The following is an 18,615-nucleotide window of genomic DNA, read 5'->3' on the forward strand; positions in this document are numbered from 1 at the left end:
CTAATTCACTGTGTCACAAACGTTAGGTAGCCAACTTATGTGAGCATAAAATAAAAAGAATATTTGCTTGAAATGAGTGAATAACGGATACATTTCATCTCATGGGTAAAAAGCTCGAGAAAATACAGAGTTTTTCATACACATGATGAAATATATCCGTTATTCACTCGTTTCAAGCAAATATCCTCTATATAATGTTTAGAGGTAATAAATAAAATCACCATCCCAGCCCAGCCTGTTTTCATGGCACTTAATGTTTATGCTGATATTATTCAAGATGTGCCTCTACCTGGAACATTTTTTAAATATATCCGTGCTCTCCTGATTTTGAAGGATGTCCTAGAATCCAACTGGGATTTGAATTCAATGGAAATATCCTGGAAACATCCTTGAAAATTATCTCTTATCATAAAATGTCTTGCAACTTGATATTAAAAAGCTAAACTTTATTTTTTTAAAAAGAAAATACCTTATTTTCCACTGCAACTTTGCAGTGAATGATTTTGTACATTAGTAGTCTTGGTTGAGTCTGGTCACCAAGATAATTTTATACATATGCATTCAGCTGCAGTATTGTATTGTTAAACAAAGTATCAGACTAAAAATTACTCCTGAAATATTTCATTTTGTCCCTAAAATCTCCTGGTAAACTCTTTGGAAAATAAAAATCATTTTGGTGCAGGAAACCTGATAGATATTTATTCATTCCTGTGAAAAACTATGTATTTTCATTTTCGAGCAACAAAAAACCAACTTCATAGCAAACACCATTTTTCTGACATCACTAGTTCTTGCTTAATTGGGAACCCACCCAGTTTTTGTGGTATTGAGTAAAAATTTAACACATTGAAACAATTGTCAACACTTTTGCCCAAATCTTTCATTAGGTAAGATCTGAATTAATAATAAAACTCAACTTAAAAATAATTAAAGTGTTGATGGGTTGAATTGCTGTCAAATAATTGTTAGTACCATAAACATTTAATTTGTTTCTCATTTGTTCCATGCATTATCTTCAAAAACTTGAAAGATAATTGTTGCGTTTATTATCATTTCTCTACCAGGTAAATGTTGTGCAAGACTGTGTTCATGTCATTGAGTGCTGTTTCTAAAGCTACATGTGCCCAAATGCAGAGCTTGTAACATGTGTATATCAGTAAATTGTTACTGCAATATATCAATATGGCTTTAAGTTTGTTTAAAAAAAACAACTTGCCACTCAAACTCCTAGCATTATGCAGAGTTCTTCCCCTTGCAGAAAAATGTTTATTGGTGGCGCTCTAAAGTGTCCTATTTTGCATAGGGTTAAAATTTTACAGAAAAGGAATTTCCATGGGTTATACTGGCTATTTAAAAAGACCTTGTAGGTATTGATCAAGGAACCTTTAATTCCCATTATTTTGGTGTATGGTTCATGGGTGTAATGTGTTATAGAGTATACAATTAGCCTTACTCCAGATGTGCACCTTTCAAAACTGCTAACTTTACTTGGTCATTTTCACTTCCTGGACTTTAGAGGTAAATTTTATTTAAAAGAAAAGACGATAACTTTTTTGGCATTTTATATATTTGGTAATTTATCCATTGCACTTTTAGAAGCTGGTGTTGTCTAAATGGGCATAATTCATCGCTATTTTAATAGGTGCTAAAGATAGTGTACTTTAGACTAATTTAGGCTGATATTTTTTAGCACAAGGGAGCAGTCATTTTAGTCAGCTGTGTGCTTAGATTATGTACAATTTCCATAAGGACAATATCCAAAGAAATATCAGCCACATTACATCCAAGTAGATTAGAAGTATGCAGACGATCTCTCCACTGCATGTTTCAAATGCAGACAACTTCACCTTACATATGTCCCCCTGTCAAAAGGACATTATAACTGGTGAGCACTCCCAAAGCAAAACATGGTGCATACCATCTCAATGTAACAAGTTATTACAACTAACAAAATAATACATGTTTGGTGGAGTTTGATGCCATTTTTCAACACATGGTGTCGGAAAAACCACTGTCCCAGAGAAAGCTGCTGGCAAGCTTTGGTCTGGCCAAGACATCAACCCACATTGACAGAGGTGATATGTGATCTGTAAAAGCGGTCATCTGAGACCACTTGGACCCCATGTGACCCCAATAATGTTTAGAATTATAATGAATTATCTATTATTCAAGCTGAATATAATAATTTTAATTAAAACATTTTTTTAAAGCGAAAAACCCATGATCCTCAAAAATCATGAGAAATTTGGTAGTCAATCCAGGCTGATCCAGTGGTGGGATGTGAACCTACAATCTTGTCAACATATTTCCAGTGCCTTAAACATGGAGCTACCACAGCATCCATAGGTAACGGCATTCTAGTTTCCAAATTATGACTCCAGGGGAGTTAAGGACACTAGGCAATAAATGCCAACTGGACAGATTAACTCCCCCGTAATGTCAAGTACATGTATATATTTTAAGGGTGGGGCTTTTTACAGTCTTAAGATTCTAGACATTGAATATAACAAGCAAATAATTTTTCCTTCCAAAAGGCATTACTTCATATTGATAAAGTCCATCTGGATTTGCAAATGCCGAAACTTTTATTGCTTGTTCCATCAGTGGAATTTGCCAGAATCCTTTTAAAAGGTTAAGATATGCGACTTTTTCACATTTCAGATCTTGTTGATGCAATCGTCTGTTCTTGGCATTGATATTGAGTCCATTTTGTTGACATTGTTGACTTTTCTATAGTCGGAACACATACTGAATGTATTATTTGGTTTAGGCACAAGAATACATGGTAAACTCCAGTTAATTTTACTTCGTTCTATAAAATCATTCTCCAGTAAATACTGAAATTCATTTTTTAATATTCCTGCTTGAAAGGATTCATCTTGTAAGGATGATGTTTCATTTATGTAGAATCTACAATATTGATGTCATGGCAGATTTTATTTCCTCATATTAGTACATCTGGAAACAAGTGCTCACATTCATTGAATGACTATTTTAGTTCACTCCTTTTTTGTTGTTGATGTGAAAGTTTTTGGTCCACATTGTTAAATAATTCTTAATCCTGAAGTTTGTTTAAACTAGAGTCACTACAGTCTGATTGCATTCCATTATTTATATCCTGACTGTGTGGGATAGGTACACCTTAATTGACTGAATATGTAACTGAGCCATCTCCATCAAAATTCTACTTTAAAATAATCATATGACAGAATTGTATATGTTTCTGCCTCCCAGGAGTGCTAAAGGAATCATTTAAGTCATTTACTTTATTTTAACTGCATGAGCACCATACCATTCAGCCCAGAATGGATTTTGAGATGTGGGCAAGAGAGCCAGAATTTTTATTATCAGGCTGAAAATGTCTTTTCTGTGTATTTCAGTCATATCTTAATTTCATTATTGACTAAGTAGAGTGAATATTAGTTCTTGCTACTTTACAATCCTTTGACAACTTATATTTGAAATTAGACATTGTTAAGGAAATTAATTTTTGAATCTTCATTTTAAAGAAGTTTCTCTTTTAATGACTTAATTGGTTCACTGACAGTATATTCAAAACCCAGTTCAAAAGTACTAAAACCCAGTGATTCTTGAACCGATTCCTTAACAGCGAACAACCATTGCAAACCAATATGACTGAACCATGTTGTTCAAAGTTTGATGAAATCTTTCCAAATGTCTTTGACTTTCAGGTGGAAGATTGCAGCTTTTGGATGCCTAATTCATGCATAATTTATTGGAAAATTCCAGACAAAAATTTGACTCTTGCTCAGACTGGACAGATTTGGGAAAGTCAACAAGTGTATATAGAAAAAAATGAAAAACCTTTACCAAAGCTTTTACAATGCTTTTTGTTTTAATATTTCTCAAAGGAATTGCTTCTGGAGGCACACATTATGGGCAACAAGTATTGAGATAAAAGGAAAGGTGTATGAAAAGAAATAACAATTTCAGGTGTACAAAAAATTACTTATTCAATCACAAGGAATATATACCCATGCCAAATAATTGTTAGATGTTTTATCATCATAAAGAACAAGGTTGATTTATTAATTTTTTCATGATATCAGGCTTTTGGTTGAACCTAAACACTTTTTTATGGTCAAAAACTGAAATGGAAATTCTAATCTCGTCAAAATTTTGTTTCTTTTCTTTTCTTTCAAGGAATATCACTTTGATTTCATTTCATCTGGAATTAAGTGTTTCATGTCAAAAACTAGATTCTGTTTGAATTATTGTTCCAATAGAGTTGTACTTCTATACACTGAAGTCATCATGGAAAGAACTTAAAATTGAGCCATAGAGATAGAGGACTGAGCAGCAAGCACACAGTTATTTTTAGCTTTCATATCATTAACAATACTATTTAATTTTTATGGCTAATTTGATTACTGACATCAATATTAAAAAGATTGACACTTGCTAATGAGGAATTAATAGAAACTTATTCGATACAATATTGTAATAATGCCGGCAACCAATAATCATTTACAGCAGAAACTTTTTACTGCATACTTGCAAATCAACAAATGACAAAAAGTATAAAGCTGTTGGTATTGATGAAGTGGGAGGAAGTAGAAAAAAGAACTCCATTTGGGTGGTATGTATTTATAATAACTAAATACGAACTGGACATACAATAATGTAAAGTGAAGAATTAAGTAGTGCTCAGCGCAGATCTCTTGGCTGTAATTAAATGCTTGTGGACTGATCTTGCTCACCCCAGCTGATAGCAATGGGTTAAGCTATTAATAAAAAAAATTGTATATCTAACATCGGGCAATATTCTTATTGTTCGGTTTCTGAGAGTAACATATTTTGTACAGTCTAAAACTATATTGCTAAAGAGATATTGTAAAGGTGAATTCCTCTATATTTTACATTTTAAATTTCATCGTATGTCTAACCTGTTTGATGCTTTTGTAGTTATACTGTATGCTGTATATGTACATGCCAACAGAAGGATTCGTTTAGCTCAAGTGTTTATGAGAAGTGACATTCCTAATAACCTTGTCATTTTTTAAAAGCTGTGTGTGCTGTTCCCTTTGAGATTTTCTCGATGTGGTCCTTCATTCTGTTTTGATTGGATTAAAATCAACCAACCATTAATTAGCCCTTAAGTTGATTTGAAGGATGTCTTTGTTATGAGGAGGATTTGTACAGTTTTTCAGTTTCGACAAAGTATTTGTTCCTTGGTTCGCATCAACTAGTAATTATAACCGTTTATCTAGCGTATCTTCCAATTTTTTAATTTAATTTTTTTTTTATTTTTTTTATTATTTACTTTCTATTGCAGGTCATGTTACATAAAATTTAGATCAGGTGATATCTTTTGTATTTAGTCTAACACTTTTAGGGCAAATCATTTTTTTTATCCCAATTTGTCACCTCATAAATAATCGTGCTACTGGGTTCGTTCTAGTGCAGCTCTGCATCATCCCATATCATGAACATTCTATATACATGACTCGAGCAAAGTTTATTTGAATTGATTTTTCGGAATGTTAACCTTTACTTCTAAAACTTAACCAATCTGGTGGCCTAGTGGTTAGAGTGTCCGCCTCGGATGCGGGAGGTCGTGGGTTCGATGCCCGGGGTGAGTCATACCAAAGAATAACAAAAATGGTACTAACAGCTGCCTTGCTTGTTGCTCAGCATTAAGAGGTTAGTGTTAGGACTGGTCTGCCTGGTGTCCAGATAATGTGACTGGGTGGGACATCATGCTACATGTCTGCGGCATGATGCCCCAGTGCTAGACATCATTTTAAACTGGCACACTGCAGACATCGTAGCTATATGACTGAAAAATTGTTAAAGCTCCGTTAAAAAACCAAATCACACACACACACATACTTCTAAAACTAAATAGATATGCATTTTGTGAGCATTCATATTTTCTTTTCGTGATTTGCAAGTGAATTCCATGTTGTACATTTGCTTATTTAAGGGGGCCCCGAGTGGTCTAAAGCCCTCTCCGTTACGGATCAGTGCCATCTCACCTCTGCCTGCATGGGTTCGAGTCTCGTATTCAGCTAATGAGGGTATGTGAGAAAGCTTGCCATTAGCTTCTCGAGGGTCGGTGGTTCTTTCTGGGGTTTTCCCAGGCTGTTCCTCCACCATTAATACTGGCCGCCATGTATAGCCTATTGTGTGCTGAAAAATGGCGTTAAACCCTACAACAACACCTTATTTAAAGGCACAATAGTGCAGCTGAGGGTGAATTTTCTTGCAAAAATGTTGGGACATTTATGTATATCAACTGATTAAATACTATTTAAAAGGCATTTCTGGGATAATATCAAGTACGTAGGGGTTCTCGTTATGAAATACGAGCTCTCTGAAATCTTCGTACGTAGAGTAACGAATCTATTGTCTCCATGTTGAAATCCCGCTCGGCAGTGATCGGCAGATCCCGAATGAACAACACGCATAATTCCGGTGACCGAAATTTGCATAATTACAGGCCACATTGTAAACACTGAAGATGATGACGTAAAACACAACCACGCTACGAGACTGCCCAAAATGTCAACAACGGTGAGTACGAGCTTCTTCTGATCTCATTCTTTTCTTCTTATCCTTTTCCTTTCTAATTTTAATTTTGAGAGGAAACAATGAAATGTATGTAGAACTACTTTTATAGTTATATTTCAAAGTGTTTGTGGTACGAGAATAATTTAAATCGACGTGCTCTGTACAGTATTGCAAAAGCCCACAGGTACTCACTCTGTTTCTTGCCCAGTAGAATTCGTACTCCCTCACGTCCCCACCACTCAATTTTATAAATGAAAAGCATCAGGGATATTTAAAAATGCTCAAAATTGAGTAATTTCATTAATCAATTTATAAATTCTAACCAGATTGTCACCAGTGGACCCCTAACACCCATCTTTCTGATGTTTCAAACAAAGCGGAAAAGAATTTGTGTGCTTCTCCAAGTTAATATTTTACATACACAAGGTTTTAAATAAGTTTTTTTTTTAAATCTGTGACTAGAATATGGAATCTAGGTTCAAAACTCGGGGCCAGATCGTAAAAAAGTACACACACACAAACGTACAGTCACTTGTCAGCTGAAGTTTGACCACAGCTTTATTCCTGCACATGTTTATTGGGTATTGTGCACACTGAGTAAATAGACACATAGACTTTGCTTTGGTGCCCATTCGAGGAAAGTAGGAGCCCTTTTTAAATTTTGGATCCCCACCCCACCCAACACTTGACCTGATCCAGCCCAAAAAAACTTCCATCAAATCACATCCTCTCATGTATTAATTTCTGATCCAAAGTTAGCACTATATTCCTGTAAGTTTGATAAGTAATCATGAATATATTAGTTGTCAAATTATGAAATATATTTACATATTAAAATTCATTAGACTTAAATCAGCTCACTTTCAAGCTCAATTCTAGAGCGACCTTTAAGAGGAAGAGGGAGGATGAGGCATGGAACAAGAAGTTGAAAAACCAGATGGGGGAGAGGAGGAAGACATGCTGTGCAGCCTAAAAACTGAGCTAACCAAGCTCTACACATAGTTCAGACAAGGCAGACAAGAATGAGGGTAATTGTTTATTTATATCTTGCAAAACAAGTATTGATAGATATTGAAAAATGTTTGGTACTAAGTAACTTGGCAAAGACTCTAATATCTATGTCAGTAGTGTTTTGCACAACTTAGAAAATGCATACTTGTATTAAAGGATTAGTTATTTTACCAAACAATGTATGTTTAAACTGCTTTACTTTTTGTTGCTACTCAACACCCCACCCCAATATGATTTGATAAAGGAAGACTATGCACAGATACCATAGAAAATACAAAGGCCACCTTATTTATATGGCCACCTTATATAATACCAAAATGGTAAAAGTATTATGGAGACGATCTCATAGAGTACCCCATTGCACGATGAAATATATATAATTGATAGGAAACTAAGTACAAAAGGTTTTAACATGGGTCACTTAAATGTACAAGGTATAGTGGAAAAAATAGAACAGATTAAATTAATGTTGTCTTCCAAGGAAAATAATATGCATGTTTTAGGACTCACTGAAACCAAATTAAATGCTAGCCACAATGATAATCTATTTCACTGTCAAGGCTACAATAAACCATTATGCAGGGACAGAGAGACAGCAGGGGGTGGTGGTCTTGTATACATTACAAGATGTAAATGCAGAAAGGCAACCTGACTTGAGGTCACATGAAATTGAGAGTATTTGGGTGGAAATTTCTCAAAATAATGGAGAATCATTCCTAGTTGGTTTCATTTATCGGTCACCTTCCTCCAAAGCAATTTGGAATAACTCTTTGAAACAAATAGAAAATGTTCATGCACAGGAGAAAGAAACATATATACTCAGCAGTGTAAATAAGGACATACTCAATACTCAAATAAGGAGTAACTGGATGGAATTTTTTGAATCATTAGGCCTAGTCCAGCTGGTAAATGAGCCTACAAGTGTAACAGAAATATTAAGTACTCTTATTGATCACATTTATACCAACCTACCAAACAATGTGGCATATGTTAATGTACCAAATGTTGGTCTTAGTGACCACTATCCTACTTTTTTGACAACAAAGCTTAAATGCAACATAAATAGGAACAATACACACAAAACTATCACTTACAGATCTTTCCAAAATTGAAGTAAATAACAATTTCAAGATGACCTATATAAAATTCCATGGAATATTATCCAAAATTTTGATGACATATGTGAAGCTCTAAAAGTGTGGACAGATTTATGAATGTAGTCTCTAAGCATGCACCTTGAGTACATTGAGTAAAGTATGAAATCCAGCCTAACTGATTTACTACTGAAATTCTAGATACTATGAAGACACGAGACCAATTGAAGGCTATGGGAAACCATGCACAATATCAAGTATGGGGAAATAACATAAGAAGTATGATTGAAAAGGCTAAAAAAAAAACTTTTTATCAATCAATGCTTGAAAACACAAAGTGCAACACAAACTCCATTTGGAAAGTCTTCAGTGAACTCATTGGGGTAACACACAAAGATCAGACAAATAAAATTCACTCACTTCTGGTAAATGACACAAAAGTCACTGATGACACTGACATTGCAAATATTTTGAGTGATTTTTTTTCACTAACGTCACCATTAAGTTAAATGAACCAGTGATAGAAAACAACTATAATGAACTGAAAAATCCCTAAGGAGGGATGTTTCTCTATCCCACAGGTATAAAAAATACTGCTAAAAAATGTCTCAGTAAACTTGATATCAAGAAAGCTACAGGACTTGATCAGATTGGTCCACCACTCATTAAAACTTCTGCCTCAGCTATTTCAGATAGCATAACATTCATAATCAATTTAAATATTGCAACCGCATCTGTCCCCAAAATATGGAGAACTGCAAAGGTAATGCCTATGCACAAATCTGGTTCTAAGAATGATGCTGTTAACTACCACCAATTTCAATACAACCAAAACTTGTCAAAATTGATTGAAAAACATGTCCATGACTCGTTAATGTCATATTTAATGAAACAGTTGCTGTTACACCCTATTCAATCAGGCTTTAGACAGAAACATTCATGTGAGACTGACTTGATCTGTCTAACTGATAAATGGCTTCAACCACTTGATCAAAGTTGAATAATAGGATCTCTATTTGTAGATTTCAGGAAAGTTTATGGGTTGGTGTACATGAAATTCTTATAAGAAACTGAAAATCAACCAATGTGATGAAAGCACAATTAGATTTTTTACTTCAAACTTAAGTGAGAGAACACAACATGTTTATATAAATAATGTTCTGTCGGAACCTGGAACAATTAGATATGGAGTACCACAAGGTTCAATTTTAGGTCCATTACTATTGATATTATTTATTAATAGCCTACCACTTTTTACTAAAGGACTCAATCTCATCTACAGATCTCTATGCAGATGACACAACATTGTCAGACATCCAAAACACAAAGCACAAACTATAAATTTATATACAGGATGCCCTAAGCAAACTGGACAACTGGTGCACATGCAATGGCATAGTGGTAAATACTGGAAGATCTAAAATATTACTTATCTCAACATGGCAAAAAAGAACAAATCTTGGTAGTGATGAACTATGTCTGACATTGAAGGATACAAATTTGCAAATGGTTTGTCATGATAGACTACTTGGTGTTTTGGTAGATAATAACCTATCATGGACTGAACATGTCAGTTAAAAAGTTAATTCAAGTTTATGGCTTTTCAGTAGGATAAGGTACAGAAAACTATTTTATAACAGTTACATACAACCCTATTTAGACTACTGTAACACAGTGTGGAGTAATTCAAATGATAAAATCATAGCAAAGCTGGCACATCTTAAAATAAGTGCATTGAGGCTATATCAATCCAGAAAGTAAGCAAGGAAAATTTTAGCTGGTAAGTTAAAATTATTACCTATTAAAGACTGAATCCGGTTGAGAAAAGCCAATGTAATGTACATGATATCCAATAATAGTGATCCTGAATATTTACAATCACTATTCAAGTATAGGCTACCTGGTAATACTCCACAACTGTGATCCATGTCTACCAAACAGTATAAAATTCCCAAACCAAATAAGGTATTCAAAAAATGTTTCCAGTACTCTGGAACTTTGGAATAGTATTCCAGTTGACTTTAGAAATGCCAACTCTAGTCCCTTCTTCCAAACCAATATATACAGCGGCTTAGAGATACACTTAAAATAGATAAATTCCTTTGTACGAGGGCCTAAAGGTAGATAGCTAAAATCATTTCGTATATAGGTATTAGTGATCTACGCTAGTGGCATACAAACATTCAATACTATTAAGGTCAACTTGCTCTTTTTTCAATTTAATTAATAAACCAACTTAAGTAACACATTTATTAGTTTTATTTTTTTTAAATACAAAATGGGAACAAAAAGTCTATGCAATCTTACTTTGGAGTTCAGCAATTAGACCTGACTAGATTGCAGTTTTTAAAAAAAGTTAGACATGTACAGAATTCATATAGCCATTTAAGTCTTGTGAAATAAATACTACACTTTTATTCTTCTGTTTTAAATATGATGCCTGCCTTAATGTGTATTTCTAAAGCCCCAAAATATGTTAAGATAATACTATATATGCAGTATCATGGTAAACATAAGGACTTAATAATCCTAAATTGTTTTATTTATCCAGAATTAAGACTGACATGAAGGCTTGCAAGAAACTTTTTTTTCCTTCATATCTGATCTAACATTTTTGGGTAAGAATTTTAATTGCCCAGTCTGCTTGGCATTCAATGTTTCCACCTTTGAACTGGTGATTACTGCAAATGATTTCTGTATAACAAATTTACTCGATTCAATGGCAATTTTGAAATTTCTTTAATTCTTTCAATAACTTTTATATATTCCTTAAGCGTGTTATTGCCAAAGCTTAAAATTTTTATGTACAAAATGTATATCACAAAAGGTATGAATAACTTGACAGGTATGTTGGCTACATTACAGAAAACCTCTTTCTGTATACAGGATATGTGTAGCACATGCCTATGAATGTACAACTTGCACTTTGTACCAATAAAATCAAAATACTGCATCAGTTTACAAACAGAATTAAAACTTTGATAGTTACTCTTACAATGCAACATTTACAATGAATTCCATTTCCAAGGTGGACTCTCAAAGATTGATAATTGATGTACATACCTGATTGTTGTACATGTTATTTCTTTGCAACCACTGTGAAAGAATTTTAAAATTGTAAGCCATCCAAAAACAGACATGCATACATATGCAAATGATAAGGACTTTGTTTTAATTTACAACTGATACTCATCGAGTAGATTCTTTTCATTACCTGATTTCAATGTGGGTATCTCACTATACTAAACAAATCTAAGTTGCAATCAGCCATTCCTATTTGATCCCAATGCAGGAGTCTCTGACTTCTAGAAATGCTCCCCAAAAACTTTGAGCTGTCCATCTTAACATAAACTATCAGTTCTAGTTGCGATGGAACTCTCAGTGTTCATGTCAAAATAAAAACCATGTGCAGTTTTGATCCACATGTATTTCACAGTGGAATTTGCTGATCGAAGATGAATATTTGAATAAGCGCATACTCCTATTATTTCTTAAAATATATTCTTTTACATTTTAGAAATAGGATATTACAATTGGAATAATTTTTCAGATTTTTCAAGATCTAATCCTTGATGAGGCTGTACTTGCCTTGTCCAGGATGTACAGACGAAATGTTCTTGTCCTCAGTGATAAAGTTGACTTGATGAGTGCCAACAGTCATGCTACCTTTAGGCAGTTCATACTAAAGCAACATGGAAGGTTGGGGTCTGGACAGAGACATGTAGTTCCCTTTTGCTGTTTCTGGCAGATACATGACAAATATCCAGATGGACAATACACTGGCTTCATCCCCTCTAGGCTTGCATGAACTTAAACACTTTCTTGCATGTATGAGTTTGTATATAAATGAATACAATTGATTTTATTCATTGTTTTCTTATAAATGCACATAATATTGCATCAAACAATAATGCTTTCAAATTCTTTTTTAACACCAGTCTATTTCTTCCTATAATCAATGTGGGCACGATCATAAATAATCAATATAAAAAGTTTTCAGCAACTGCAGATACAGTATTATACATTATTTTATTTTCAACTAGTGATATTTCAGGATATTATATAAAGTGTAACCTGCCTTAGCTGACACCTCCATATATCAGATACTGTTTCATATTTTACATAACTAAAATCGAGAGATCTCCTTCACCACACCAAAACTAGAGTTGATGGTGGTTCTTGAGGTGCCAGGTCTCTACAAATTCTCCTGGGATCATCTTCCTTTAGTTCTCTTCTCCTCTGCATACCCTGCTTTCCCTCAAGTTGACAGATAAGGGCTTTATTTATAAGCTCCCTGATGTGGGGATGTTTTCTTTTCCTTGCAAGGGTAGACGGACCATCCGCTGCTTTTTTTTGTTGTAACATTGATGCCTGTTTTAAAGAAAATTTTACTTTCTTAACATGTGTGACAAGCATCCCCATGCTAACCCATATTAACTTTTTACCCAATATTAGAGCCTCATGATCAGTTCCCAAGAAGGAGTTGTTGAGGGTTTGTTTTTCTTATTTGTTCTATCCACAAAATACTATGTGAGACAGGATGCATTTTTGCCCATTCCTTCAGAAAGCAACATGTTTTCATGAACAGGTATTAGCTAGTAAACATCATGATGACAGCATCTACCCCAAACGTCCTAAGGATATTCCATAAACCCCATATATCCTTAATAAAGTGTGTCAGTCCCCCTGGGAAAGTGCTATACATATCACTGGATCTAATTATTAGACTTGCATAGATCAAATCAAAATAAATATCCACTAGAATGATAACAATACTAATTACAAGATCTGTATGCATGAAAATATTAAGATTCCTTACCACAAATATAAATGTGTGCCGATTGTTGCAAAATGACTTGCATCTAATACAAAGTTTTCATGACTTCTACCTGTGAATAATACTCCATTCGTCTGATCTACAGGCAGGGATCATAATGCACAATCAATATATAAAATTATTTATAATGTCATGTAGTGAAACAAGCTTACACTATCTCCCCTTCTTTGTTTCTCATTACACCTCAGCCACTATGTATGTTGTGATCCAAAGCAGCTAGCTCATTCCTAATCCTGTACACAGGAGGGATGTATGAAAATCTCTTGGCACTGTACATCATGATCTACTGATGAAAATTTTCAAGCTCGGCAGTGCTTCTGCAATTGTCAAAAACATGTATCTTGTAACATGTGTTATTTGTAATCTGCTAACAGATTAATACAGTTATTAAATAATCATTACTGTTGGTAATTTTTGCATACATAAAATCTTTACTGAAGTGTTTATTGATAGAGTGTCGTGGAATTGTTTATACCTGATGTGCATGTATTATACCTGAAATTACCAAAGACTTGAGAAGAAGAGTCACTATACATGTATCATGTGCACACATCTTATGAATTCTAACTTATTCAGATCTTCAAATGGTAAATATATACAGTAATTTATTATTTAGTTGAGAATAAAAATATCTAAAGTGGTCTTCACATTTTTCTTTTAAATATCATGCAATTGTTGCAATCCTGAAATGGCATACCTGAAATTTAAGTAATACTCCACTGTTTAGGAACCTTTGGTCCAAGAGCACCTGTGCCAAGGTTTTCAGCACTTTGGCTTTCTTCTTGGGATCATCTTCATCAAGCCAAGGCTTTGTCAGCTCTTCTTTCTCCAGGTAAGGTTCATGAAGACATTTATTAATGCCTTGGCCATGTGAGAGGATCTACTCATGTGTATTGGTGATGTGATTTAGGACACTCCTCAAGATACTCTGAAAGAATGCCACAATCAATACCTTTAGCACCTAAAGCTGGTCTCTTTTGTCATGGTGACCCCATATTGATAAGACAACTTGATTTATATCATAAAGTGAAAGCTACATTGTAGAACTGGCTAATAGTTAGCGTAGCAGGATTCAAATTTTCCTCAGATCATTGTTCCTTCAATATTCCACATTTCTATGACATTTCAAATAAATTTTAATAAACTACATACCTAGAAGATTTGGTGATGAATATATATGGATAAAAAATACATTAAAAGAAATCAGACGATAAGGATTATGCACTAATTTTGATTTCATATAAAAGTATACAATAGCAAATGTTTACATATATGTTTCAAATAAAAGGACTGAAAACTCACAAAAAATTGTCCATAGCTGCTAGCAGTCTTGCATGAAAACCAAAACTGGTTCATGTCTTGGGACTATTGTAATACAGCCATATTATCCATTTCTTTGGCAACCTTGAAAAGTAGGTAGATAAAATAAAGTTAAAAATGCATGAAGAGCAATCATCAAAATAGTAACAGCTTTTCAATTCCAAAAGTTTTATAACAGTAAAGAGTGAAAACCAACAAGTCATTTAATTCCCAAGAATAAAAAATGAAATTTAAAAAGAACTTACAGTATTGTAAATTAAATCCCAAATAAGTTATATCACCAGTCCTAATGAATAAAGTTCTAATGAACTGCCAGTGGTTTCCAAAAACAAACTTCAACTGTTATCTCAGTATTTTGTTTTTTAAATTAAATATGTCTTATGTGCATTCATCATGAGCTAAATGGATAGATGGGAAGAGGGTGTTCGCAAGAACTGCATGTGGGACATAGATACATGTATAAATGGGAAACGGCATAAAGAAAGCATATGAGGCATGTAGGCACAATTTCAATATACAATCACTGGTCCTCTAAGTATTGAGTGGGGAAAAAAAAACATCTGTGATTATTGGGTTAGCCAGCACAGTATACCAGAACTTTTTTGCATAACCAAAACAATGACAGTTCAAATTATGCCTTTTTCTATGCATCAAGTGGCACAGTTGAAATACCCAACCCCACTTCTGAGAAAGCGAAATTCAAGGTTTTTTTTCGAACTCAAACAAAGAAAAGCATAAAGTGGGAACTCAACCTGCTGGCAGTTATAATAATGTCCTTTATCAGCATTGCATTTGTTACATCATTGTTTTCAGCAGAATGACAGTTGTAAGACAACCCCCACCCACACACAAAAAAAATTGCAAGAAATGTCATTTTTACCTTCCTGATTCAATAGCAAATACTTCAGATACTGAAGGTGTCTTCATTCTCTCGGTATGTTGCAAAAGCACTTGGCCAGGTGTTGATGTGAAGCATGAAAATGTACTGGCCATCGGTTCTGTATGCTTGGGTTCATCTTTTGCTATATTCTTTGTAACTTAAAATATGAATTAAATATTCATTTGCATTATAAGTTATACTTTAAATCTGTTTCTTTGTGCACTCTGTTAAACACTTAGAACTGAAATACTTCATTTAAGCAAGAATACATAATAATAGATCTAAAAAAATTCACATCAGTAAAACTAACCTGACTGCAGCTCAAAACTTTAACTGGTAACAATCTGCCAGCTATATATTCTGGTAGCACTACAACATCCTTTCCTATCATGACTAGAGATCATTTTGTAACTGTACAGTGCTTTATAATATATTTACTAGTAGTTGAAAGATGTACAATAAAATCTTATTATTTGTTCCATCACGTTTACATGATAAGGTTATTAGACTTTTATGCAAGTAATGTGCATGTCACATTAACCTAAGGTGTGTGTGTGGGGGGGATATATATGATATAAATAATGATAACGCTTGTAAATGTATCTAAGTTCCCTCGCCGAATTTTTAAAAAAAAAAACCTGTCTCACGAAGATAATTGACAGGTGTACAAAATGACCTTTATGAGCACACTGTATAAAAAAATAAATAATATATTCCACCCCAACACACAATGCAGTCACCGAGTGAAATATTGATCAGCCGATCACATCTATTTTGGGCGTATCACAAAAGCAAGCCCTTGTGCAAACATTGTATTAATAAAACAGTGTGCTTTCAAACATACAGTAGGAACAAGATACTGAAAAATGGAGAACACTTGTACATAGACATCACAGTCACTTGATTCTGGGGAAACTAATGTGCATCACCATATAACACAGACATTGGCTTACCTGTCCAACAACAACTTCGCCATTTCAGTGCCTGATGCCAGTCCTAACTCTTACATCAATGCTCGCCATCGAACAAACTGGTCCCCAAGACGAATTCTTGATAAGTCCCGTTCGGTTTCTCATACAGTTTTTCGACGTTTCTTCTCGGAAAGCGACAAGCGCGGGCAACCTTTACGTTTTTGACTCACGTGTGTCCGCCATTTTTGTTTATCGTAGATATTTAAATTACAACCACGTGACTCATAACCCGCCCACTGGACGAATATGACGTATACGTTTTTGTGGTCACGTGAGACTTCCGTAACAGTTCGTGACCTACAAGTTTCAATTAAAGCGGGCCCCCACAAAAATTCATTTTCTCTCGTTTATTTATCAATTGCCTGATTTAATCTAATCAAACTTTAGGTCATTTTGAATTATTTCAGCTTATAAGTCGACACATTTCACTAGTTACATGATCTGTAACATTCACAAACTTACAAACACTCTGCACTATTGTGCCTTTAATACTATTGCAGTGTAGTTTGTTATAGTGAGTACTTCTAAGATCTAGCCAGATGCAGAGAATTTTTGTGTAAAATTGTTGACACTTTGTTGCTCAACATCGTGTGCCTCTTGCTCATTGAAAATGTACTTAGTTGCTTCTGTAAACTCTTGTCTCAGTTGAAAACAGTTGCAGTAAATCACATTTTGGCAGACATTCTGTAGTCACCGAGATCTTATATACTGCGACTGCTGCGGTGGCCTAGTGGTTAGAGCGTCCGCCTCGGATGCGGGAGGTCGTGGGTTCGATCCCCAGCCGAGTCATACCAAAGACTTAAAAAATGCTACTAAGATTTGCCTTGCTTGGCATTCAGCATTAAGAGGTTAGTGTTAGGACTGGTCGGCCTGGTGTCAGGATAATGTGACTGGGTGGGACATCATGCTACATGTCTGCAGCATGATGCCCCAGTGCTGGACGTCACTATAAACTGCCACTTTACAGACATCGTAGCGATGTGACTGAAATTTTTTTAAAGCTACGTTAAAAATTCAAATCACATCACATCTTCTATATTGCATAGTTGTAAAACTTTGTTGGATCACTTTCTTAATGTCTGTTTTGCACAGTAGCATAACAGCCTTCAAGTTAATTCTGTGAGAATCAAGGGTGGTGCTAGTTAAAAGCGTATTGGCTGCTGTGTATTTGATTTGTTGTCGTAAAAGAAAGCAGTTCCATTTTCATATGTGCAATAGCCAAATGAGGAATTGATTTTGCAAACAAATCAAAGCAAATATTTCCCTGTCTTGATGTCCAACATCTATTATGTCACCCACTTTATCATATATAACTTAATGTTGTATAGGTATATTTGTAAGAACTTTACTATTCAGTTGAATCTTATTTTATAATAGTTAGTATTTTGTCTTTAAATGTAAAATGACCTGAAGATAGGCAGAACTGAAAGATGTGTTTGAATTTATAAATAGAAAAATTGTTCCCTATATTGTTTACCAAATTCTCATTAAGTATTAAGCAATAGCAATCAAATCATATATTAAAATAGAAAGGGGACATAAATGTTATTTTACTTCCGGTGATCTCGTGTCGTGAAAATATTCCTCTAAAATAATATAGAGTTTAAAGCTTCAAGAAACACTAATGAATTGCCCTTGATGTGGAAGTTGAGAATTAACAAATGGCGATTATTGATATGGATTGCCCTTATTGAAATGGAGATGATCTGTAGTTTTTGATGCAGTTTCTAAATAGTATGAAAATCCTACCACTGTCATCTGTGCAAACTGAAACTTTGTTCCAGACTGATACAGGTGTATATAACTACTGAACAATAAATAACCCGAAAGCAAAGAACAGAGTACTGGATTGGAAAAAAAGAATTGCGTGTACGTGATCCTTGGAGAATTTATAAATATATAATCTTGGAATTAAAGACTATACTTGAATTTTTATAAATCTCTTGAAAATGGCTTGTTTCGATTTTT

At 34.2% G+C, this 18,615-nt stretch overlaps 1 protein-coding gene, 1 long non-coding RNA gene and 1 other non-coding gene across 5 annotated transcripts; 2 read left to right on the top strand and 1 right to left on the bottom strand.

The window, feature by feature from the left end:
- Positions 1 to 3,697: 3,697 nt before the first annotated feature.
- Positions 3,698 to 12,504, top strand: LOC149803821 (P2X purinoceptor 7-like). Of its 2 annotated transcripts, XM_089953635.1 has the most exons (3): positions 3,698 to 6,537; positions 7,414 to 7,562; positions 12,190 to 12,504. In XM_089953635.1, exons 2-3 carry the CDS (start codon positions 7,557 to 7,559, stop codon positions 12,445 to 12,447), a joined length of 264 nt encoding a protein of 87 aa, XP_089809761.1. In that variant the 5' UTR covers positions 3,698 to 6,537; positions 7,414 to 7,556; the 3' UTR covers positions 12,448 to 12,504. The 2 variants fall into 2 exon arrangements, with proteins under 2 accessions (XP_089809761.1, XP_089809762.1); XM_089953636.1 differs by lacking the exon at positions 3,698 to 6,537 and having other exon boundaries at positions 6,544 to 7,562.
- Positions 12,505 to 12,526: 22 nt separating this feature from the next.
- Positions 12,527 to 16,820, bottom strand: LOC149803822 (uncharacterized). 2 transcript variants are annotated; one of them, XR_016420259.1, is made up of 6 exons: positions 16,630 to 16,820; positions 15,677 to 15,833; positions 14,779 to 14,880; positions 14,174 to 14,404; positions 13,629 to 13,759; positions 12,527 to 13,010 (listed from the first exon to the last, which is right to left on the bottom strand). It is a non-coding gene; the product is annotated as an uncharacterized LOC149803822 (long non-coding RNA). The 2 variants fall into 2 exon arrangements; XR_016420258.1 differs by having other exon boundaries at positions 13,629 to 13,793.
- A 539-nt stretch (positions 16,821 to 17,359) lies between these two features.
- Positions 17,360 to 17,436, top strand: Trnap-cgg (transfer RNA proline (anticodon CGG)). The gene has a single exon. It is a non-coding gene; the product is annotated as a tRNA-Pro (tRNA).
- The last annotated feature ends 1,179 nt before the right edge of the window (positions 17,437 to 18,615 follow it).

The sequence above is a fragment of the Sinohyriopsis cumingii genome, chromosome 3 (genome assembly GCF_028554795.1).
Source record: "Sinohyriopsis cumingii isolate HCF-2022 chromosome 3, ASM2855479v2, whole genome shotgun sequence".
NCBI classification, from domain to species: domain Eukaryota; kingdom Metazoa; phylum Mollusca; class Bivalvia; order Unionida; family Unionidae; genus Sinohyriopsis; species Sinohyriopsis cumingii.